Genomic DNA, 23042 nt, shown 5'->3' with positions numbered 1-23042 from the left:
CGTTTCCTCTCTTGGTTTCCCTGAAAATATCCAGGCTTTCTATTTCCCTGAAATGCCCCCAATGGGCAAATCCATAGAGTGAGTGGCCAATGACCAGCGGTTGGTGGAGTAGAGAGGTAGGGGTGGGGGAGGTAGTGGAGGAGGGAGTGGGTGGTGACTGACAGGCATGGGGGGTTCCTTCTGAGATATGACCACGTTCTGGAATCAGACGGTGGTGATGGTTGCATTACTTTGTAAATATAATGGAGACCAATGAATAGTACACATCAAAGAGGTAACTATTACAGTGTGTGAGTTGTATCTTAGTTTTTAAAAACAAGCCCCCACCGGGGCGGCCTGGGTGGCTCAGTTGGTTAAGTGACTACCTTTGGCTCAGGTCATGATCCTGGAGTCCCGGGATCGAGTCCCGCATCGGGCTCCCTGCTCAGCCGGGAGTCTGCTTCTCCCTCGGAACTTCTTTTCTCTCGTGCTCTCTCTCTCTCATTCTCTCTCTCTCTCAAATAAATAAATAAAATCTTTAAAAAAACTAAAATAAAATAAAAAAAATAAAAACAAGTCCCCACCTTTCTCTTGGCTTTGAAGGTGAAGACCCAGCCTGGAGGAGAATGTCAAGGACGGACTTGGCCCTTTACACTGGATGTCATCACTTCTCCACAGTTCCTTGCCTCTGCGCCCTTCTTTTCCATCACCGGTGGATGTTCAAAGTTACTACAATCTGTCCGAGCCCTGCCCTGGGTCACTGTCCTAGGCAGGCCACACCATCTTTCTCCATGTTCCCTTCGAAAGCCTCCTCTCTGCTGGCCTTGCCTCTCCTAATCTGGCCCCCTCCTATCCATGCCGCCCATGGCAACCCGACAAATCTCTAGAACTACATGGTTTAGCATGCCATTGTGTTTTAACTATGTCAGCGGTCTCCCGAGAAGTTCAAATATTGACGCTCAAGCTCCTTGGCACAGTTTCCAAGTACATCTGCCTGTCCGGCCTCCTCCTCCTCGACCCACCCACCCCTGCCCTCCCCGCACCAGCCTTCTGGAGGCACCTGGGCTATCCTGAGCCACCTGGATGCTACTCACCATTTATAACAGCCCAAGCGCCCCTCCTTGTGGCAAGTCACCCCTAACAAACACAACACAGTGTCGGGTAACACCCCCGCCCAATACATGTTGCTTCTTGCACTCAATAAAAAACATACTGTGTCCATTACGTCCCAGGTGGTGTTACGGGGAGATAGCGGTGAACAAAACCACCACAGGAGCTGCCCTTGTGGGGCTTACTAGAAACTTCCCTCCAGCACATCACTTATGATGCTGTCAAAAGGGTTGGTTTCCTTATCTGGGTACTCCCATCAAAACAAACAGGTCTCTGAGAAATTATTAATTGTACCACCACTAGCTCCAGCAAAAATACAGTGGTTCTTGGAAAATACACAGATGCCCAGCAAATGCTGCCTGGATGGACGCGTGCCTACGACGGGAAGGAGGTGTTAGATCGGCGCTCCTCAGAGCCAGCATGGTCCGAGGCCATCTTTGTTTTGTTCATGCATCACACAGGATTGAAACGATCTCTTCACTCATCTACCCCATCTCCCAGCATGTGAACTTTCCAAAAGAATGGCCATTTCCTTAAAAACAACAACAACAACTCGGTATTCCCTATGTCTACAAAATACTAAGTACTCAGTGCAATTGAAACAGCCAAGTTTAGCCCATGATAAGGGGGCCAGGTCCTGGGACCACATGGGACCCCATGCTTTAGAAGGTCCCAATGTGGCCTTCCTCCAAGCCACGTCCATCCCACGGGGTCAGGAAGCAATTCAAAGATTTGAGGGTCAAAAGGGATGTGTGTACCCACACTTTGTGTGTCCAGGACCCTAACTGCCTCAATGGGTAGGTATTTACCTAAGAGAAATTAAAACGTATGTCAATACAAAGATTGTACACATGAATGTTCATAACACCTTTCTTTTTAATAGGCCAAAACCAGGGTGCCTGGCTGGCACAGTTGGTTGAGCGTCTGACTCTTGATTTTGGCTCGAGTGATGTTCTCAGGCTTGTGAGATGGAGCCCCGCAACAGGTTCCACGTTCAGCGGGGAGTCTGCTTGAGATTCTCTCTCTCTCTCTCCCTCTCCCTCTGCCCCTTCCCCCCATCACACACTTGCGCGTGCTCTCTCTCTCTCTCTCTCTCTCTCAAATAAACACACAAACAAATATCCCAAACTGGAAGGCATCTAAATGACCCCCAACAGATGAATGGATAAATAAATTGGGGCTCACCCCTGAAACAGAATACTACTCAGCAGTAAATAATGACTGTTAATAGACACACAACATGGGTAAACCTCAAATAATGATGTGGAATGGAAAACTCAGACCAAAAAAAGGGTATATACTGTATCATTCTAACTGTATAAATGTTCTACAAGATGCAGTCTTATAGTGACAGAAAGCCTATCAGTGTTGGAGGAGCTGTGAGAAAGAAATTGATTACAAAGGGGCACAAAGAACCTTTTGGCAGGGAAGGGATATGTTCATTACCTTGACTGTGATGATGCTTTCACTGATGTGTCTATTTCAAAACTCATCAAATTGGACACTTTGAAAACCTGCTATCTATTGCTTGTCATTTAAGTCTAAAGAGAGCCATTAATGGAAAAAAAAAAAAGCTACTATACCCAGGTAGCATTTCTGAGCTGTCAAGTTCATAAAAACCCAGTATTTGACAACACATTTTAAGAGAAAGGTTTAGGGAAATGCAGACTCTTCTTCATTGCGGGTGGAAATGCAAAATGGTCAATGCAGAGAAATCTGGCAACATCCATCAAAATTACAAAAGCATATGACCCTCGGACTCAGCAGTTTGCTCCTGAGAATTCACCAAGCAGATACACCTGCACACCCTTCCCTGCGAAGTATAGGTGCCAAGATTATATACTGCAGCACTGTTGGTAACAGCTCCCTTCCTCATAAACATAAATAAGCCAGTGTCCATCTCTGGGGCTGCTTAATATTAAACTATGATGCCTCCCCCATGTGGAATGCTAGGTAGCTCAGAAAGAGAGACAGCTCCTTATGAACCAACAGGAGAAATCTCCCAGGATATACTGCTAAGTGAGAAATAAGCAAGATACATAACAGCATGTATGGATTACTATTTCGTATTTAAAAAGGGGAAAGAAAAAAATATATACTGAAATTTTCTTGTGTTTGCATTAGGAAGCACCGAAAATGTATCCAAGCAATTCATAACGCTGGTTTTCTTGAGCAGGGGCCGGGGAAGGGGTCAAACCAGGGACGGGAGGGGGTGGGGGGACAGTATTAAGGGAGATTTCTCATTGTTTTTTATCTTGGATGTATGTAAATAAAAATTTTTTTATTATAAACTTTTTAATATACATTTAGAGTCCCTGGCCTGGAGATCAACTTCCTTGAAGCACGTCAAGATTAAATGGGGTCAGAACTCGTAAAGAGCTCACTGAACAGTAGCAGCCTTCCTCGCCATCTCCAGCCTGCCTGCCTCAGAATCACCCTGAGCCCCCAAAACTGCAGGTTCCGAGGGCGCCTGGGTAGCTCAGTTGGTTAAGCGTCCGACTCTTGATTTCAGCTCAAGGTCATGACTTCAGGGTCTTGAGATGGAGCCCTGCGTGCGTCAGGCTCCATGCTCAGCAGAGTCTGCTTAAGTTTCTCCCTCCCTCTGCCCCCACCTCTGTGCTCTCACTCTCGAATAAATAAATAAATAAAATCTTTAGAAAATTAAAATAAAATAAAGTGCAGGTTCTGGGACCCCACCCTGGATGCGCCCAATCAGAATCCCTGGGGGGTGGTGCCCAAGGACCTGTATTTTCTTTTTTTTTTTTAAGTTCCCAGGGGATCATACAGGCTGAAAGAGGAGGTCCGTGACCTTCTGATGGGGCAGATGAGGGACATGTATTCAGTCCGTGTTTACTCAGCTCCCACTATGAGTCAGGCGCTGTTCCAGAACCTGCTTTCTTGGGGCTTATATTCTATAGGAAACAAGCAAAGACAAACAAGAAAAGTATTAAATAGTGGCATATGGAATGCAAGTATCAAAACAGGGTGGTGACCTGGCAGGACTAGGCAGACAGCTAGGCTGGAGAAGGGCGCTCTGAAGGAGGTGACATTTAACCTGAGATGGGGATAACAAGAAGGAAGCCGCCCTGCAAGGGTGGGGGGGGGGCCTTCTGGGTCAAGGGAAGTTTGAGCGTGACCCAGAGCACGATGGAGCGAGGGTGGTGGTGGGGGTGGTGCATGAAGGAGCATCTGAGGGCCCGACTCGTCAGGGCTCTGGAAGCCAGGCTCCAGAGCATGGATTCTATATGGAAGGCACTGGAAAAGCCACAGAAAGGTTTCAAGCACCAAAGTCATGTGACGGGGTGTTTTGAAAAAGACGACTCAGGCTACCACGGGGAGAGTGGCTCAGTGGGAAGCAGGGCTTGGCGGGGGAGGAGTTTGTTGCAGGAATACAGGGACGGGGACGGGGGCGGGGGGGGCGGGGGGGAGGTGCCTGGTGTGAAGATGTGGCTCTGGACATGCCGAGACGTGGATGGCTACGGGCCAAGTTTGGAAGGTGGTGCCCACAGGGCTCCATCCTTACTGGAGTCCCAAGTGGACCATGGGCCTGGAAGGAACACCAGATGCCTGAGCAGCAGGTGCGTGGGCCCACGAGCCTTCAACTGAGGTGGGAGGGGCCCCAGAGAGGAGACCCTATATACGTACTCTGTCTGCTGAGAATGATACTCACTTAGGACATGAAGCCAATTCCAAAAAAGGACCATTTAAAGCTGCCCCTTAAGCTCTTGAGAACAAGAAAAGGCTAAGTGGCTTCCATCTAGTTGAGGTGTGAAGAGCCAACAGAGGGCCGAGCAAACCAACGTGGTTGGGCTGAGGTCTGGACGAGGGTGGAGCCATGGGTCCCAGGAGTTGGTCAAGATCTAAGATGTAAATAAGTGCCTTATACTAAATTTAGCCTCTAGAGGATTATTTTGTGGATTTCACAAAGTGGCCTCCAGCTGCCCCTGACCCCAGGCCTGCTGCATATAAAGCAGCCGACCGACATTCCTTCCCTGCTGGCCCGACTTCTGGTTCGGTGAGAGCTGCTGGGAGAGCTGGGTGGTGGGGGGAGGGGGACTGTCAGGGCCTGAGTCACCTCAGGCAAAGCAGAGCGTCACAGCAGGGCCTGAAGGAAGGGATGCAGGCAGGCAGGCAGGGGGCAAGTGAACTGCCCTGGCTGAGGCCTGGGACAGAAGCAGGTAGACCAGGTTAAGACCGGACACGCTCATCGGCTACATGACTTTGCACAAGCAGCTTCGCTCGGGGAACTTCAATATTCTCATTTATAATGGGTGGATATTCACCCGGTTCCAAGGACGGTGGCAAAGATTTCGTGAGGAAATAAGAGAAATGAGAAGCACCTAATACCGCGCCTGGCACACAACAAGGGCTCGGTGAAAGGCAGCCGCCAGAACAGGGTGGAGTGCAACTCCACACAGAAAACAGGACTGAGGCACACACACCATCAAGTGACAAGCCCTGGTGGAGTGACAACTGTCATGGCCTTCGTGCCTCCAGCACGAGCGGAAAACTGCAACACGTATGAAAGCGTGGATAGAGCAGATATGAAAATCCTTGCTAACTGTTGTTCCTATAAATACGTATCAGCTCTAGACAATGAGAACAAGAGAATGCACCATCCTAGGCACCCATGGGACCCTCAGGAAAAGCAGCAATAGGGGAGGTCCCAAGAAATGCAGGTGTTCAAGCCCCACCTCAGACCTACCGAATCAGAAATTCTGGACGTGGAGTCCTGTAATCTAAATTTTGTATGGGGGAGAGAGGCGCAGAGAGAATCCTAAGCAGGCTCAATGCCCAGCGAGGAGCCCAATGCGGGGCTCGATCCCACGACCCTGAGATTATGACCCCAGCTGAAATCAAGAGTCGGACATTGACTGAGCCACCCAGGTGCCCCTCCAGTAATCTATTTCTTAACAAATCTTCCAGATGATTCTGAGGCACACTGCAGTTTAAGAGCCACTGATTTAAGTGGTCTGGCAGTGGCATGCCAGGTGTAACTGCGGAGCTTGTAAGAAATGCAGAGTCCCAGGCTCAGCCCAGACCCACTGAGTCGGAATCTGCATTTTATCAAGATCCCCAGGGCGTTCATCTGTGTGTGTGAGCAGCTCTGTCTAGAGCTCTAGCCCAACCCTGTCTACGAGAAATGTAATTGAGCCACACATCATTTAAAAATTTCTATAGGCAAGCATGGGTGGTTCAGTCATTAGCATCTGCCTTCGGCTCAGGTCACGATCCCAGGGTCCTGGGATAAAGCCCCCCATCGGGCTCCCTGCTCCGCGGGAAGCCTGCTTCTCCCTCTCCCACCCCCCCTGCTGGTGCTCCCTCTCTCGCTGTGTCTCTCTCTGTCAAATAAATAAATAAATAAAATCTTTATAAATAAATAAAAATTTCTAGTAGCCACATTAAAAACAGTAACAGTGAAATTAATTTTAATGTATTTTATGTAATCCAATATCCAAAATATTATTGTTTCAACAGGTATTAGGATTTTGGGGGGTACTGTGTCTTTGAAATGTGATGCTTCATACTTTACACATCTCATTTAATTAGCTACCCCTCAAGTGCTCAAAAGTCCCCTGTGGCTAATGGATGCCTTGTGAACAATATGGAAAAGAGTAAAATTTCCAAATTCTTTTTACGAAGCCATCATCATTTTTACACTGATACGTCTTTCTAATTTTGCGCTGTCACACGACAGACCCATTTAATATTGTGGTTAAAAATGAGGACTCTAGAGCCAGACTCTCTCTAACCCTAACCCTAACCCTAACCCCTAACCCCTAACCCCTAACCCTAATCCTAATCCTAACCTAACTCTGGACTCTGGAGTCAGACTCTCTGGCCTCTCACCTTAGCTTCAATAAGGAATTCAGTTAAGTTTGTGGGTCATGAAATTAAGACATGAAAATCCCTATTTATAAACAGTAAACATTTCAAGAAAAGATCTCATTTCTAATAGCAACTACATAAAAAATAAAATTTGGGGGAGAAGAGTCAATGAGATACTGTGCAGGACCTTTGCTGAATGAAACATGAAAGCTCTCTTCCAGAGGAACAAGAAAAAGAAGTCAACTGAAAGATGCACTGTGCTCATGGAAATACTCCAAATGGTAAGGATGTTAATCCCCCCTAATTTCAGTGTAATCTCAAATGAATTATCAACAGGATCTTTGCACCAACCATGTGAAAGGTTCTGTCCTACATGCTTGGGATTTATCTAAATTAAAACAAACAAACAAACAAACCTGTGCTTAGTAGATAACCTCCTAGTAAGGTCTTTCAAGGTTTGTAAATATTAGGGCTGGAGCATGAATGTATGTGTATTTTTTGTTTTGTTTTATCAAGGAAGAATTATACAAAACCCTCATAAGGATTGCCTATGGGGAGAACACCTGAGGTAAACTGCAACTTTCTTTTTTTACCTTTGTATACCATTTAAATTTTTAAATGTTTACAAATACTTTGTAAAATGTCAATGTTAATTATCTGAGCAATGAATAAGACATGAGTTAAGACATTTTAAAATGTGTGTATTTAAAAAAAATCATAATGATGACTGGTGAAATCTGGATCAAGGCTCTATCCTTCCTCTGCTGCCGTGAGCCATTCCAGCTCTTTCTAGGCGCATCTCTCTGGGCACGTTTGGTTCCTCATATGGAACACCAAGGCGTTAGATTCGCTCTCTAAGGGTCTGTGCAGTTCTAATATTTCTCGATTCTTTCTCCCACTCATGCATTCAGCTGGTTTTGGAGGGCCTACAATGTTACAGGTGCAAGGGATCTAAGTGTGCCAATGACTAGCCTCAGGGACCTTAGAGTCTAGCTGGAAGGCTGGTATTTAAGCAAATGATCCCACAAGAAAATGCACGCGTGCATTGCAGTAAGCACCATGGAGGAGGGGGCGTACCCGGACAGGGGAGATCAGCAGGTCTGAAGGCAGGAGGTGGGGCGGCGGGGGAAGAGTCTGGGCGAGCTGAGCAGCATGACAGGTGTTAATGGGGGTTTACAGGGAGGCGGAGGTTGGAAACAGTCATTAAGAGGAGAACAGCGAACACCTACAGAAGGGCTGCCAAGCAGCTTTGAGGAGTCTAGAAAGGCACACAGCATTAAGGGGCATTCAACTGATTATTTGTCTAATGAACTGAAGAAATGTCATGCAGCTAGGGTAATTTTTTAAATTATATTTTTTAAAATATATTTAAATATATATTTTAAATATATATTTATAAATTATATTAAATTTAAATTATATTTAAATTAAATTATATTATATTTATATTTTTAAATATATATTCCAAAATATATATTTTGGAAGCCCTTAGAAGAACTCATTCCCTAAGATCTGCATCATTAAGCAGACATTGGCACTCAGATATATAATCTGTGATCCACATCTTTGAGCTAACCCTCAGTCAACTTCGTGGAACCCCAGGGGTAAAGAAAAGCCACCAACTATTCCACAAGCCAGGTACAGTATTCAGGGGCAAGTGACAGTCACCAGTGTGCCCCAGGAACCCATGGGGTATATCTGAGTGCTGAAGCACCTGTGAAATGTAATACTTCGACTAGCATCGCAAAAGAAGCAAAGACCCTGGGAAGAACTCAAACAGTGATAATAATGGTGGGGGGGGGCAACAAAATCATTTGGTTTCTCAAATGTTCACGAATTACAGGGTAAATACAGAGTAAATTAACAAAGGCAGCATGGGGAATAAAGAAAGAAAAAAAAAAGGCAGTAACCAAAACCTGCCTTCCAGCTACATGGAAAAACACTCTAATGCCCCAAGTAAATAAATAATAAAAGGATATGGAAACAATACACCTTGAAAACTCTCGCCCCTCCTCTGTTCTCCTGGCCAGAAGCAGTGCTGACAGGTTTGCGCTGCCTGGGCTACATAGCCGGCTAGCATTTATTTATCTAAAAACACCCGAGTCCCCAGTCCCCTTTAACGAATCAGGCAGGGCATTTCAATGACCTGAAGCCCGTGGGTTAGCGTATCCCATTGTTTTACTCCAAGTTCCAGCATGAACTCCTAAGACAATGTACCCTGGCTCCTGGACTAGATAAATGCTAGAAATAAGGGGTGCTCAGATCACACGATTTTCCTCCCTCCCATCCCCCACCGTAGGAAGGCTCTTGAGATTATATACCCACAAGGAAAAATAAAACAATGCATAGCCATTCTCACCACGCCTAGCCCTGGTTTTTGAAAACACCTCAATTCCTATCGGTTCTATCTGTTTCACAATGATATAGCCTTAACCTTGCCTGCTCACACATTTTCATGTTATTTCTTAAACACATGCTATGCCACCTGCCCAAGCGAACTGTGCAACCACCAGGGACGGAAGAGAACATGAACAAAAACAAGGCAAAAAGAAAAAAAAAGGAAAAAGGAAGGTGGAAGTAATTATCCAGGATCACAGAATTTTAGAGCTAGAGGCGGCTTTGGGGAATAAAAAACAGGCTCCAGGACCTGCACTAGGGCAGACAATTGGTACCAAAGAAGGACCTAGAAGGGTCTAGAAAAGTCTAGGAAGGTAAAACGCTGACTAGCTGTCATTTCTGCAGTAGGCCTGGAAACACTTTCTCAAGGCTATATTGCTGCTCCTCACTGCACGGCCTCATGCTGTGGTGTGTCAAGGCTGCTGAGAAAATCGAAAGCCATCTCCGGCCTAGGGCAGTGGGCTGGCCTCCATCGTGGCTGTCAGACCCAACTCCCCGTGGAGCAGAACTGCCAAAGAAAGGAGTTGATATTTAGGGATCAAGCCAGTTTTGCTCGGAGGTTGATTTTTCATAACACGTGTCCTAGGATTTGATAATACTTGATGTAACACGATTTTACTCCCCTTCATTCTACCGTGAAAGCAACAGAGGGGTTCACTATTATCCCATTTTACAGATAAGAAAGCCGAAGGTTAGTTTTGTTTTTCTTTCTTTTTTTTTTTTTAAAGATTTTATTTATTTATTTGAGAGAGAGAATGAGATAGAGCATGAGAGGGGAGAGGGTCAGAGGGAGAAGCAGACTCCCCGCTGAGCGGGGAGCCCGATGCGGGACTCGATCCTGGGACTCCAGGATCATGACCTGAGCCGAAGGCAGTCGCCCGACCAACTGAGCCACCCAGGCGCCCTAGTTTTGTTTTTCAAAGACGGTGTGCTGCCAACGACTTGGCGACCAGGACTGCCCTTCTGTGGCTAGAGCAACATCCCACGGGTAGCAAGTACCACTAACAAAGCAGCAACAGAACCCAGAAAACCCTAATTTCTAGCTCATGGCACCAATCTGCAGATGAAGAATCGTCGAAGTGCGATCACGAGGACGCCTATAAAAATGCTTTAAAAAGGCAGTGACACATCGTATCACCGTAGCACTGGAAAGAAAAAACAGCAACGTCCACAAACCCTGAGAATCTGAAACCCTCTATGGAGGCGGCAAAGATCAAGCAGTCGGCCCTGGGTCTGTCTGTGTCCTGGTCATGACCTGGCCTGCCTGGACTGTTTTGCTCATTTACTCCCTCCGCATTCTGTTTCAGTCAAATGAGGACACTGGTTAAACAAGACATTTTCAGTTGCACCCAAACGGGGGGTTATTATTTTAAAACACCCAGATAAATTATGGCAAATCCCTGTGGTATAACATTATAGTAGAACAGTCAATGGTGAGATCCAAAGTATAAAAGATGAAGAGAGGGGCGCCTGGGTGGCTCAGTCAACCAAGAGCGTCTGACTCTTGCTTTCAGCTCAGGTCATGATCTCAGGGTCATGAGATGGAGCCCCGAGTTGGGCTCCGCACGGGGCATAGAGCTAGCTTCAGATTCTCTCTCCGCCTCTCTCCGCCATAAAAAAAATACATTACGGGACTCCACCTCCAGAATTTCTGGTTCGGTCTGAGGTGGGGCCTGAACATTTGCCTTTTCATGTGTGAAGTGAGTGCTGTTTCTATCTTTGGGTGTTTGAAGATTTCTCGGGACCTCCTCTACTGCTGCTTTTCCTGAGTGCTGCGCATGGAGGCTGCTTGGGATTCTCTCTCCCCTCTCCCTCTGCCCCTACTCCGCTCACGCTCTTGCTCTCTCTCAGATAAATAAATAATCTTTAAAAAAAGATATGAAGAGAAAAGCAAGTTATAAAATATGTATAACATGGGGCGCCTGGGTGGCTCAGTCATGAAGCGCCTGCCTTCAGCTCAGGTCATGATCCCGGGGTCCTGGGATCGAGCCCCGCATCGGGCTCCCTGCTCGGCGGGAGGTCTGCTTCTCCCTCTCCCAGTCCCCCTGCTTGTGTTCCCTCTCTCGCTGTGTCACTCTCTGTCAAATAAATAAGTAAAATCTTTAAAAATAATAATAAAATATGTATAACATGATGTCACCATTATCCATATATGCATGCATGAGTATGTGTAGACAAAAAACTGGATGTATCTACTGCAAATACAACATAATATCCCAGTGGCATTCTCTGAGTGGTGTAATTACTGGTGATTTGTATTTTCTTTTTCATGCTTTTCTAAGGTCCATCTGTATTTTCCAGTGATTATGTACCAGATTTGTAACAATTAAAAAAATAAATGACTTTAAGACTTTAAACTGTCCTCATACACACACTTTTGGTGGGAATGTGAATAGGAATAATTCCTTGGAGAGGTGATGTGGGCATATCTGTACAAGTTTACACTGAATACTCTTTGACCCAGCATTTCAACGTGTAATGATCCCACTCTCACAACTGCACAAAGAAGTAGAAGAAAGGACCATCATTGCAGCTTGTTTGTAATAGCAAAAGACTAGAAAACTTAAATGTCCATCAACAGGGAAATACTAGTACATCAGGGCACCTCTATTCAAGCAAATACAGCCCAGTAGAGAAGCTCAGTGATGGACTGACACCAAACTATCTCTAAGATACATGAATAGGTGAAAAAAATGAAGGTGCAGGATATATGCTATCATTTGTGTAAACCTACTTTTCAAAATATATTCATACTCCATGATACATGTACCGGCTGTCTCCAGAAGGTGCCCCCAAAATGGTAATAATGTTGCCACAAGAGAGGGAAGGTGAGGGAACAGGAAAGCGGAAACCAGACGAGAGGGAAACTTCTTGTCATTGATAGCCTTCTGTCTGCACTTCGAATCTTTTACAAACACAAAACCAAACAAAGAACCTTAAAATGTAAAAGCCTGGGGGGAAATGGCATCAATTATTTTTCTAAAAGTTTCAGTACCTTATGCCAGAGTCCTCTTCATTTTGAAGGCAGCCCCCTAAAAAACGCTGCCTCCAGCGGGGGGGAAAAAACAAACAAACAAACTACTTGAGGGACGGCATGTGCTGCTGCGGACCCGGTGCCCTCATGTGACTTCTAGGACCAGGTTTGGACACACACGGGTTCAGCCAAAGCAAGAGCACTGTGTCCTTTGACAACAATGTCCAATTCTCACTTGTATGCAGTAAATAAGAAATAGTTTACCTTTCAGCAAAGGTATCGAGTTTCCCCAGCTCATCGGAGAGGCCAACAAGGGAATCCAAGGTCCCCACCTAGAAAGATCATGAAGAAGTTAGAGGCTCACGCTTTATGGCAGAGAAGCGTAGGTCACTTTCAGCAGCAGTGCAAGGAGTTCTCTAACCTCCATCTCTCCTTAGTTATTCTTGGTCAATGGCCAAACTGGAAAATGGAAAGAGCTGTTGAGAGAGTGGATTGGGGATATTTTCTAAGTTATTATTATTATCATCATCATTATTTTTGCCAGCAGGATAAACTGTCCTATTTCTGCCATAGGAAGGAGTGACCACCGCGTCATTGTGAGATCCCAGCTCATTTTCTTCTTAGAATGGCGGTCTGCCAGTCATGTGAGTAATCCCCATAGCTGAGGAGATGTACCAGAAAGCAAGTCAAAGAAGCTGCCATTTCTGGGGCACCTGGGTGGCTCAGTCAGTCAAACATCTGCCTTTGGCTCAGGTCATGATTCTAGGGTCCCAGGATGAGCCCCACACTGGGCTCCCTGCTCAACAAGGAGCCAAGGAGCCTGCTTCTCCCTCTGCCTATGTCCCTCCCTCCCCCTCTACTCCATCCCCTCCTCTCCCCTCCAAATAAAATCATTAAAAAAAAAAATTGCTGTTTCTAAAGCCTTTCTCCCCCAAGATGTCCAACAATCCGTCTCTGTTCTCCTTTGCTATTACTAACAACAATCTTGCAGGCTCAGAGGGTCAGCGCTCCCTCCCACCTCATCATTCACGCGAGTCCTCTTCTTTTCAGATTACTTGTACCGATCCGCTTCTTAATGTGACAAGTATGACAGAGTCTAAAACTGTATTTAAAGAGCTAGTCCCCAGAACCAGAAGGAAAGGCTTTGTTTTCGCGTCACCAACCACCAATCAGACATTAAAAAGTAATCAGCATTAACACTGTGTGTCAACTATACTCTCATAAAAGAATACTTTTTAACATCTTATTTTTTTTTAAAGATTTTATTTTATTTATTTATTTGAGAGAGAGAGAGAGAATGAGAGACAGAGAGCACGAGAGGGAAGAGAGTCAGAGGGAGAAGCAGAACCCCTGGCCCGATGCGGGACTCGATCCCGGGACTCCAGGATCATGACCCGAGCCGAAGGCAGTCGCTCAACCAACTGAGCCACCCAGGCGCCCCAAGAATACTTTTTAAAAAAATACTTTAAGAAAGGTAATTAGGGGGGCGCCTGGGTGGCTCAGTTAAGTGTCTGCCTTCGGCTCAGGTCATGATCCCAGGGTCCTGGGGATAGAGCCCCGCATCGGGCTCCCTGCTCGGCAGGAGGCCTGCTTCTCCCTCTCCCACTCCCCCTGCTTGTGATCCCTCTCTCGCTGTGTCTCTGTCAAATAAGTAAGTAAAACCTTAAAAAAGAAAGAAAAGGTAATTAGGAAATGATGAGGCCCGGTTATCTCTAATACGTGAAGTTGCTTCTTTTCAAGTAACTTGTTGTTAAGCATCTTTTGGCGAGGGACCTGTCTCTTCTGTTTGCTCCCTCCCATCTAACAAGCTGCCTTACACAGAGCGGTGAGTCCACACTGATTCCCTAACCCTCACAGCGGGGGTCACCAGACAAACAGGGGCAGGTATGAAACAGGCAGCAACATATGGGTTCAGAAACCAGTGCTGCCGTAACTTACCGGATCTGCAGCCCTGGTCTCCTTTCTCCGCCCTTCCTGATCTATCACATGGGATTGGTAAAGATTCGAGATTATGCGTTTGAAGGGCCTGGCCCCCCAACGTACCGCTCAATGAGCACTAGCAAACAGAGTAGCATCACTATGGTGCTGATGGCGCAGCTCTTAGGGCACAGGGGCGGACTGAGGTTTGAAAGATTATATGGCAGTTTGCTACAAGAGGGGCCTCTGGGCAGTTGGGTGGGGCCATCCCTCTAGCACCCACAATGCATCTGCACAGGTGTCATCGAAAAATGCCTCAAGCTTCTTCCTTTTAGGAACTTGCAATCTTAGGAAGCACCGCAAAAATTCGACTATTCTGAAGCAAAAAGACTGTACACACCTTGCTCCTCTTTCACATTTGTTTCATTTTAACTTTGTTCTCCCCTGCGAGAGCCCTTAGACTCCTATCTCTTTCCTGTCATATCTCTTTCTGCCATCCGCCCACTTATCATTAAATTTCCTTCCTGCCTCCCCACCAGTACCAGAGGGATCTGGAATTTCCCACCCTGCTCCAGGTAAAGAGTATTACCGACGCTGAAGCTCTCCAAACCTGCACATTTAAACTGTATTGTTGGTTGCCTTAGATGTCAAAGACAAAACACGAGGGATCCTACAACTCACAAGGGCACAGGTGTGTAAAATGCTCTTCCCACTTTTTGAGGACACTGCTACCCACCACACCCATCTCTCCCTGTTCATCCTGCCCTGTGTCTGTAAGTCCAGAGGAACCACAACTAACTGGGCTATGGCGTCAAGTCCCATCCAGACCACTGACTTGCCCTGCGCATCCTCACCCCCAGGCTGATCCTCAGCACTGCTGTCTTTGCCCTGTTATTTTCTCCATGGCTTCCCGGAACACACCCACCCACCGCAACCCATCACCTCCTTCATTCTCTCCAGCATTTTACCTTGAAGTCAGGAATCGAGAATTTGGTGTTGTAAGACAGGTTGGACTTGGAGGTTACGGTGTTCATCCTCTCCAGAGCTTGTAAGTTCTCCTGATCACCAGGGGCAGAAATTAACCAAAACTCCGACATGCTTCCCACCTTCTTTTATCCAGTTACTGACCAGAACCACAGCAACATACACAAACAGAAAAAGGAGGAGACAAGTGTCAAGTATCTCTACTCCTTCACCACTCCCTTCCCTCAGAATTAATCCTCTCCAGGATGTGTTGCTTTTACCGTTTTCCATTCTTTGCCCCTTTGACCTTCCAATTCAGATTCTCTAGCTCCAAGGACACCATATGCACAAAGCAACGTGCTGTTTCTTATCTCAACTCTGAAAGCCCTCAGGGCTCCACAAAGACTCCCAAGCCATCCATACGGTGGTTCTGACCGGTTTTAAGGGTTGGGGGAGACGGTTGGGGAGAACCAGATTGCTGTCCCTTTGACTTCCCCCCTCTCCTGACACCACAATGCAAATGGGGGAGGGGAGCACAGCAAGCCCGGCATGGGGCCCTCTGAAATAGTTTCTTCCTTTCCACGTTGTACTGTCCGGGATGCAGGATGGGGTGAAGGCAGGAATGAGACAAGGAAGCAATTTCACAACCGGCCCTCGGACAAACCCCCGATCTTAACTGACCAACCTTGAGAATAGTGCTAGCCTTAAAAACAGACTTCAGAAGAACGCCTCTTTTTTCCAAATAAGAAGAAAAAAAGGTAGTGGGATGACTACTGAAGTCCTTTTTCCATAAGACCAGGTGTCCACTCTGCAGAGGTGGGTAACGTGCTGGGCCTGGCAGTGTCTGTCCAGCGTCTGCAGCTTCCAAAGGCGATTAGTTCTGCTCATTCAAACGTGCACACACCCACACCTCTCTCCCCCTCCGCCCGTTCCTCCCTTCCCTGCGCCTCGCAAAGCGCCTCCGACGGCTAAGGGGGAAAACAGGGTGACAGCCAGAGGCCCGTCCTGGAAGCTTTGCTTTTTGACGACTCCCTTAGTCCCTCCCAATCCCGCGCACTACCAACGCAGTTCCTCTCGGTCTCGACTGCTGATGGCCTGGGGACAAACTGGCCCCACGCGCAGAAGCTGGGGAGATACCACTTGCCCGGCCCCGGGAGGGCGCCGCGGGGGCGCCGGGTCCCTGGTTCCCAAGAGGAAAGCGCGGCCCGGGACGGCGCGCGTGGGCCGAGGCGAAGCTGGGACCGGGGCGCGCGGCGTGGCTTGCGCTGGCTGGCCCCCGGCTCGCGCCTCTCCCGCCGCCGCCCCGCGTCCCCGACCCCGCGGCGCGTGCTTACCGGGAGCCGGCGGCCGCGCGGGCGGGCGGGCGGGCGGCGGGCGAGCGCAGAAGCGGAGCGCACGGCCGGCTCCCGGGAGGCAGCGGCTTCTGCCCGGCGCCCCGCCCCGGCCTTTTATTCCGAGCGGGAAGGCGGCCCCCGCCCGCCCCTCGGTCATTTGCATACCGGGCCGCCCGCCTCCCGCCGTGGCTGGCCCCGGGGTCCGTGTCCGGGCTGCGGCCGCCGCGCGTCCGGGCGCCGCGCGGGCACTGGGTCCACCCGCGGGGTGGGTGCCGGCGGGATTCTGGGGAGCATCGGGCGGGGGGACGGGGTGTCTCCAGCCCACAACGTGGCGGGGCACACCGGACGTGGACGACCGAGAGGAGCGGGCGAGGCGAGGTACTCCGGACCGGGACGCCCGCCCCCCGCGGCCGCCGCCTCGCTCTCCACCCCCACCCTGCGGTGACCCGGCGCGGGGGCTCGGGAATCATCGGGCGAAAGGACTGATCTGTGGGAAGAAGCGCAACAGGTCCACCTATGTTTTCAGAACTCACCCGGGCAGAGGACCAAGCAAGCCTTCCTGTCCTCGTGGGCGTGCGCTTGCCCGGGTTGCCGAGGAAACTCTCCAGGGTCCCACGCGCCCACCTCACCTTACCCCCCTTCAAAACTGCCCTGGCTATAGGAGGGATTTAAAATGTAGTGTCTCACTACCGCGATGCGGGTTCATGATCCCTGCTGTTTGAAAAAAAAAAGAGAGGGAAACCCAGAAATTAACCTGGGAATGTGAAAAGACAAAAACTCTTGAGAATTCATTTTCTCCGGAGTAAGAGGAGGAAACGTGAGTGTATCCTTCCCTGTGGACAATGTTTTCAGTGGTTTCTGGGAAAGATAAAAATCTCAGAATTATCTTGGGTGGGGGGGTATTGAGGAATTCCTTGAGAAATGAGCTCCCCCTTATTAGATGAAACTAGTCAGACTATCAACCTAATTGCTGGGAATGCTTTCGGAATTTGGAAAGAAAGGTAAGGGAGAACTCCAGATGCTGGGATGAGAAGGCTCAGATGCAGCACAGAATGGTGGCTTGTAAAGGTCACAACATGTCACACTGCAATCCTATTGTGGGTTCGGAATTAGCAGTTTGGAACTCCCAGCACCTGCATGGTGCATCATCGTTATTGGGACACTTATGGGCATTAGTCAGTCCTTGCAACATCTTCCTGAGGGAGGACACCTGAAACCAAGGGATGAGGAAACTCGGTGTGCACAGGGAGGTAAAAATGGTAATTCCAGCAAAGGAGTGGCCTGGTTGGACCTTGAACCCAGGGTCTTCAATCTTGTACCTGACCCAGTAATGTCAGGTACTTTCTTTCCAGCTAGGCCAAACGGAATCATAGAGCTGGGCGCAAACGCATTTACAAACAAGGGTAGTAGGGATGTTCCAGAAGTTACATGAATTGCTGGGTGTTATGTCGCTGGTTAATGGCAGAGCCATGAGGGGGACTTAGGCCTGGGATCCAAGGGTCCCTTGCCCTGTTCCCAGCCAGCCCGTGGGAGAATGTGTGCTTTCTGTTTCAGTCAATGTTTTTCTTCAATAATCCAAACCATCGCCCTGGTTTCTCAGACGTTGGGCAACCCATTTAGAAGTATCCCCGACTTTGCTGATGGCACCATTCCTTCTATAAATATGGCTTCCTCTAACAAGCTTGTTTCATGAAATAAGAGTTGGACACAAAATAACATCTGGACATCCGATTAAGAAGTTATTGAGGACCTACCGTGTTCCTTGTCTTACTTAGAATCTTCCTACTCAAAATCTAAAATCTTTCTGATTATCGTACATCTTGGGCTTCTTGTTACAGACTGGAATTTGTAATCGCTTGGCTTGTTTCAACTAACTTTTTTCTGCTTATAAAGGTAATTCTGTGCTGCTTTATAGAGGATTTGGAAAACGGAATTTTTTCCAACAGTCTGAAAATAACCATGTTAACATCTCTCTGTTACTTTTTAATGCGTATTCATATATACAGACTTAGACTTTGGGGCAGGATTGAGATTAGATATTATTCATAAGGTTTGGCATCCTTCTGTTGACTCTTTTTTAAAGATCAAAAAATTATCAAGCCTATCTTATCAGTGAAGGATAATCCAATGTCATCAGCAATTTACCCAGCTCAGAACTGGAGTCAGATATATTTGATTTCAAAGTCAAATAAAGAGATCTTGTTGGACAACTTACATCTTAAAAGGAAAAAAAAAAAAAACAGAGAGAGGGAGGGAGGGAGAGAGAGGATGAAAACAGCACTGTCTTGCCCCAAGGTTCTTTCGATTTGCGGTTTTCAAAGGCAACATCTGTACTCATCAGTTTTGAATGGACTTGTGTTATTCTGTCAAGTTTCCCTATAATCAATCAACCTTTAACACAGAGAAATAAGGAGAAATTCACCAAAAGTCTTGGAGCCTCGTCCCTTGGTTTAGCTGGAGAATACAAAACAGCATTCCCACCCTATAAGGAAAGTGGTTCCTTTTCATATATCAGCCCCGAAGCCGCATTTAACAGCCCGTGTTCAGTTCCTCCAACTGTCCGCACACTCCCAAAGTCTCTGAAATCTCCACCTAAGTGACTGCAAGTTTATGCGCCTTGACCCCTGCTTCGAAAATACCCGTAGGTTATGGAAAGTGCTTCAGAGACACACCCCGAAAGAACCCAGGTTATAAAGAACACGATCTCTTCCTGGGAATAAAAGCGAGGGAGGAAATGCTATCAACCTGGAATCATCTCCAGGTTATTATGAATTTGGCTTTGGCTACATAGTCCAGAAATGTCACCGCAGTTGGCACGGGTTATGGATTGAGCCAGCTGAAGTCTGTGCAAGATGGAACAGTCCCGTCAAGTTTGGGAACCAGAAGGACCAGGCTGGCCTACTTGGTCTCCTCTTCTCCAGCCTCTCCCAGATGGTGCCCTTTGGATCTCTTTGTTGCTTCGTGGCGAGAACCCTCAGAGGATGCTCCTTACAATTAACGCAGACACGTAATTCCATCTGCAGGTGGCTCAGGTGGATTTTTCTAGGCTTTTCCAAGAAGAACCCAGGGAAGTTTCTCAATAAGGACAGCTCTCTGGTGGAGATAAATATAAGTGGAGTTGTCTGCTGAGTCAGTAGGGTGTTGGAGAAACAGAGTAGGCTTTGGTATCGGGCAATTGGATGAGCTACTTAGCCTTGCTAAGCGGTGGGTTTCCCCTCTGAAAACGGGGACAATTATGCACATCTTTCAGGCTTGTCCTGTAGGTGAGAGGGAATAGCATTGGAGGCACCAAAGATGGTGCTTGGAAGCTGTGGTGTGCTCGTGAATGTTCCTTTTACTTCCTGCTCCCTCTCTTTTCTTAGATGCTCTGTGGGGGTTGCACACCTTAACCGTGGCCCTTATAATAATGCCTCAGTGATGCCCAGCCTCTTTCTCCATGGGCCCAAAGTATTTTGATCTGCGTCTTCCCATTCAGCCAATATACCCTTGTGATTTAAGGACAGCCGTCATGATGTCTTTCACTCTTTGGCTGGGCGAACCAAAGGCCGTGAATTCTCATGATTTATTTGCTCAAGTGTACAGAGTTAAGGAAAATGCTCATTTAAGGAGCGATTGTTGTTTTTTTCAGTACGTGCAAGGCAGTGGGGGGAACGAAAAATAAATCAATTTTCAATCTAGTGATAGAGAAAAGCAAGTGTGGTGAACAGAATTTTAAGAAGTCCTAACTCACCAAGCTATGAATACAAACCCCAGAGCAGGATGTGAGACATGCATAAAAATGAGATGTAAGCGTTCAAGAATGCCATGATCCTTGTTTCACAGATGAAGAAACAGGACCAAGGAGATTAAGTGATCTGATTGGGAGCACAGTTAATGGTAGACCTGGAACTTGAACTTCATTCTTCTACTTCTGAGTGCATATTGCTCAACCAGATCTAAGCTTCCCTCCACTGCCCTGTCCAAAGAACGAGTTACTAGCACTCCATCCATGAGTCCCTTCCTGGCTCTTCCATTCATTAGCTGAGTGAACTTGGACAAGTGACTTGACTTTGGTAGGCGATAGAACAGGGTGTAAAACGTATCTGTCTTCTAAGGTTTTTCCAGGGATTCCATGATATGGCACAATGACCAGCCCGTATTAAGTACTTGGTCAAGGGGTGCTATGAGTATTAGCTCCCTTAAATAGCTCCCTCTGCTTCTTTTCCTTCCTTTGCTTCTCCTTTCCAGGTGCCTTTTTCCCCTCACAGGGTTCTTTTGCAAGACACTGATTCTGCCCTGTTGTCAACACGTGGCTCATTTGTCACTCATGCATTCAGTCACTTCAAACACGTCTTTGATGTAGTTAGCCTTGGAGGAAGGAGAGCACAAGTGCTTCAGGGAGAAGCTGTAGCGAAGAGCTGGCGCAGGGCTTTGGGTTCTGGCTTTGGAACTAAGAAGATCTGACCTCACGTCCCATTTCTGGTGTTTGTTAACTTGCCATGGACCCAATCTCCTTGTACTCCATTTTCCTTTCCTATAAAATGGGGACTTCCTAACAGAGGGGCGCCTGGGTGGTGGCTCAGTCGGTTAAGCGTCTGCCTTCCACTCAGGTCCCGGGATCGAGTCCCACATCGGGCTCCCTGCTCAGGGCGGAATCTGCTTCTCCCTCTCCATCTGCTTCTCCTCCCAGCTCATGCTCCCTCTATGTCTCTCTCTTTCTCAAATAAATAAAATCTTTAAAAAAAAAAAAAAGAGAACTGAAAGAGAAGATGTGTGCAAATGTCCAAATGTGCCCGGTCCCAGCATGCTCATCTTTTTACTCTAGATCAGAGGCTTCTGCCTCACTCACTGTCACATTCTTGGTGCTGAGTAGATGCTCAGGGAATATTTTTTTGGATCACCTAAAGCAAGGAGCTTAAATGCCCAAGACTGCTTGGAGAATCAGGGGAAGCCGAGTGAGAATTTTTTTGCTCTTCTTAAATCGATTCTGTTGTAGAAATTTTAAATGGTTTGACAAGGTCATGAAGATAGACCTCTGTGTGTGAATAGTGGCTCTGTATGTTAAGCATGAGTGACATCCACAGTCATTTAATTATATTTACGAGACTGAAAATTGGAGACACGGTACATGCCCAACAAAGGGGGGTGGGCAAATTAATAATGGTATAATCATGCTGCCATTGAACATGTTTTAGAGGGGGGACACCTAGGTGGCTCAGTTGGTTAAGCGTCGGCCTTCGGCTCAGGTCATGATCTCAGGGTCTGGGATTGAGTCCTGCATCGGGGTCCCTGCTCAGTGGTGAGCCTGTTTCTCCCTCTGCCTGCCACTCCCCCTGCTTGTTCTCTCTCTCTCTCTGACAAATAAATAAATAAAATCTTAAAAATAATGTTTTAGGGGCGCCTGGGTGGCTCAGTCGTTAAGCATCTGCCTTCGGCTCAGGCCATGATCCCAGGGTCCTGGGATCGAGCCCCGTATCGGGCTCCCTGCTCTGCGGGAAGCCTGCTTCTCCCTCTCCCACTCCCCCTGCTTGTGTTTCCTCTCTCGCTGTGTCTCTCTCTGTCAAATAAATAAATAAAATCTTAAAAAAAATAATGTTTTAGAGGAATAGTGACATCGCTAAGATTCCAACTTTGTAAGAAATAATATGTAAATGTAACAAATACAATACATGCATCAATATCCACCTTAAAAGGAAATAAATCAAGATGTTAGAAAAAGTTATTGCTGGAAAGTGGGTTGATAGGTGTGTCTTTCCCTTTGATCTTTGTATTTTCAACTTTTTTTATCATAAACAAGTCATTTTTTTAAAAATTATTTATTTATTTATTTAGAGACAGAGAGACAGCATGTGTGCGCACGCATGTGTGGGGAGGGGGCAGAGGGAGAGGGAGACCCTCAAGCAGACTCCTCGTTGATGGTGGAGCCTGATGCAGGGCTCGATCTCATGACCCTGAGATCGGGACCTGAGCCAAAACCAAGAGTCAGATGCTTAAGCGACTGAGCCACCCAGGTGCCCATAATAATTCATTTTTAAACTCAAGAAAAATACTGAACGATAGTAAAATTGACAGCCATCTAGATCACCAGATGCCAACCACTAAAGTGCAATAATGTCTCTACACGTCTCTCCTGTTCCAAGCTCCGAAATCTACCATCTTCCACTATTCCTGCCCTTCCCAACTCTTACGCTCAAATAGTCAAGGAGAGACTGCCTTCTTTTTCTGTTTCTTTTTCCTTGTCCTAATATTCATTTGTTCATCTGAATATTCCCATCCTCTGTTCCTGGACATGTAGAGCATGATCAACACTTTATTCTAAGAGGCCAAGTATTTAAGGCAATTAGAGAACTTTTCATCAGCTACATAGTCTTGTTTTTTATTATTCAGCCTTATATAATGATTACTTATTTGTCTCTTTATAGTTAAATTTTAAGTGCCCTGAATTACTTTTTCCTGACTTGACTTATTTTATTCTATTCTATTTTATTTTATTTTACTTTACTTTACTTTATTTTATTTTATTTTATTTTATTTTATTTTATTTTATTTTATTTTATTTT

The 23042-nt window shown here is 46.9% G+C and overlaps 1 protein-coding gene across 7 annotated transcripts in view; it reads right to left on the bottom strand.

Moving 5' to 3' along the window:
• The window catches only part of ATP6V1C2 (ATPase H+ transporting V1 subunit C2), a 52260-nt gene extending 35650 nt beyond the window's left edge, over positions 1-16610 (bottom strand). For 6 of the 7 annotated variants that reach the window (XR_012379626.1, XM_073896997.1, XM_073897002.1 and 3 more), the window contains exons 1-3: positions 16504-16610; positions 15175-15329; positions 12554-12621 (exon numbers count right to left, since the gene is read on the bottom strand). Coding sequence is in view for 6 of the 7 variants with exons in the window: in XM_073896997.1 (XP_073753098.1) it covers positions 12554-12621; positions 15175-15303 (197 nt within the window). In the remaining variant the exon portion in view is untranslated. Of the gene's footprint in view, positions 1-12553; positions 12622-12710; positions 12766-15174; positions 15330-16503 lie in introns of those variants that run through there. The other variant, XM_073897001.1, reaches the window with a different exon arrangement.
• Between the last annotated feature and the right edge of the window lie 6432 nt (positions 16611-23042).

This window comes from Callorhinus ursinus, unplaced genomic scaffold, assembly GCF_003265705.2.
Source record: "Callorhinus ursinus isolate GAN/ISIS: 27379988/994484 unplaced genomic scaffold, GSC_fseal_2.0 scaffold10, whole genome shotgun sequence".
Taxonomy (NCBI): domain Eukaryota; kingdom Metazoa; phylum Chordata; class Mammalia; order Carnivora; family Otariidae; genus Callorhinus; species Callorhinus ursinus.
This window is presented reverse-complemented; position numbering and strand designations above follow the sequence as displayed.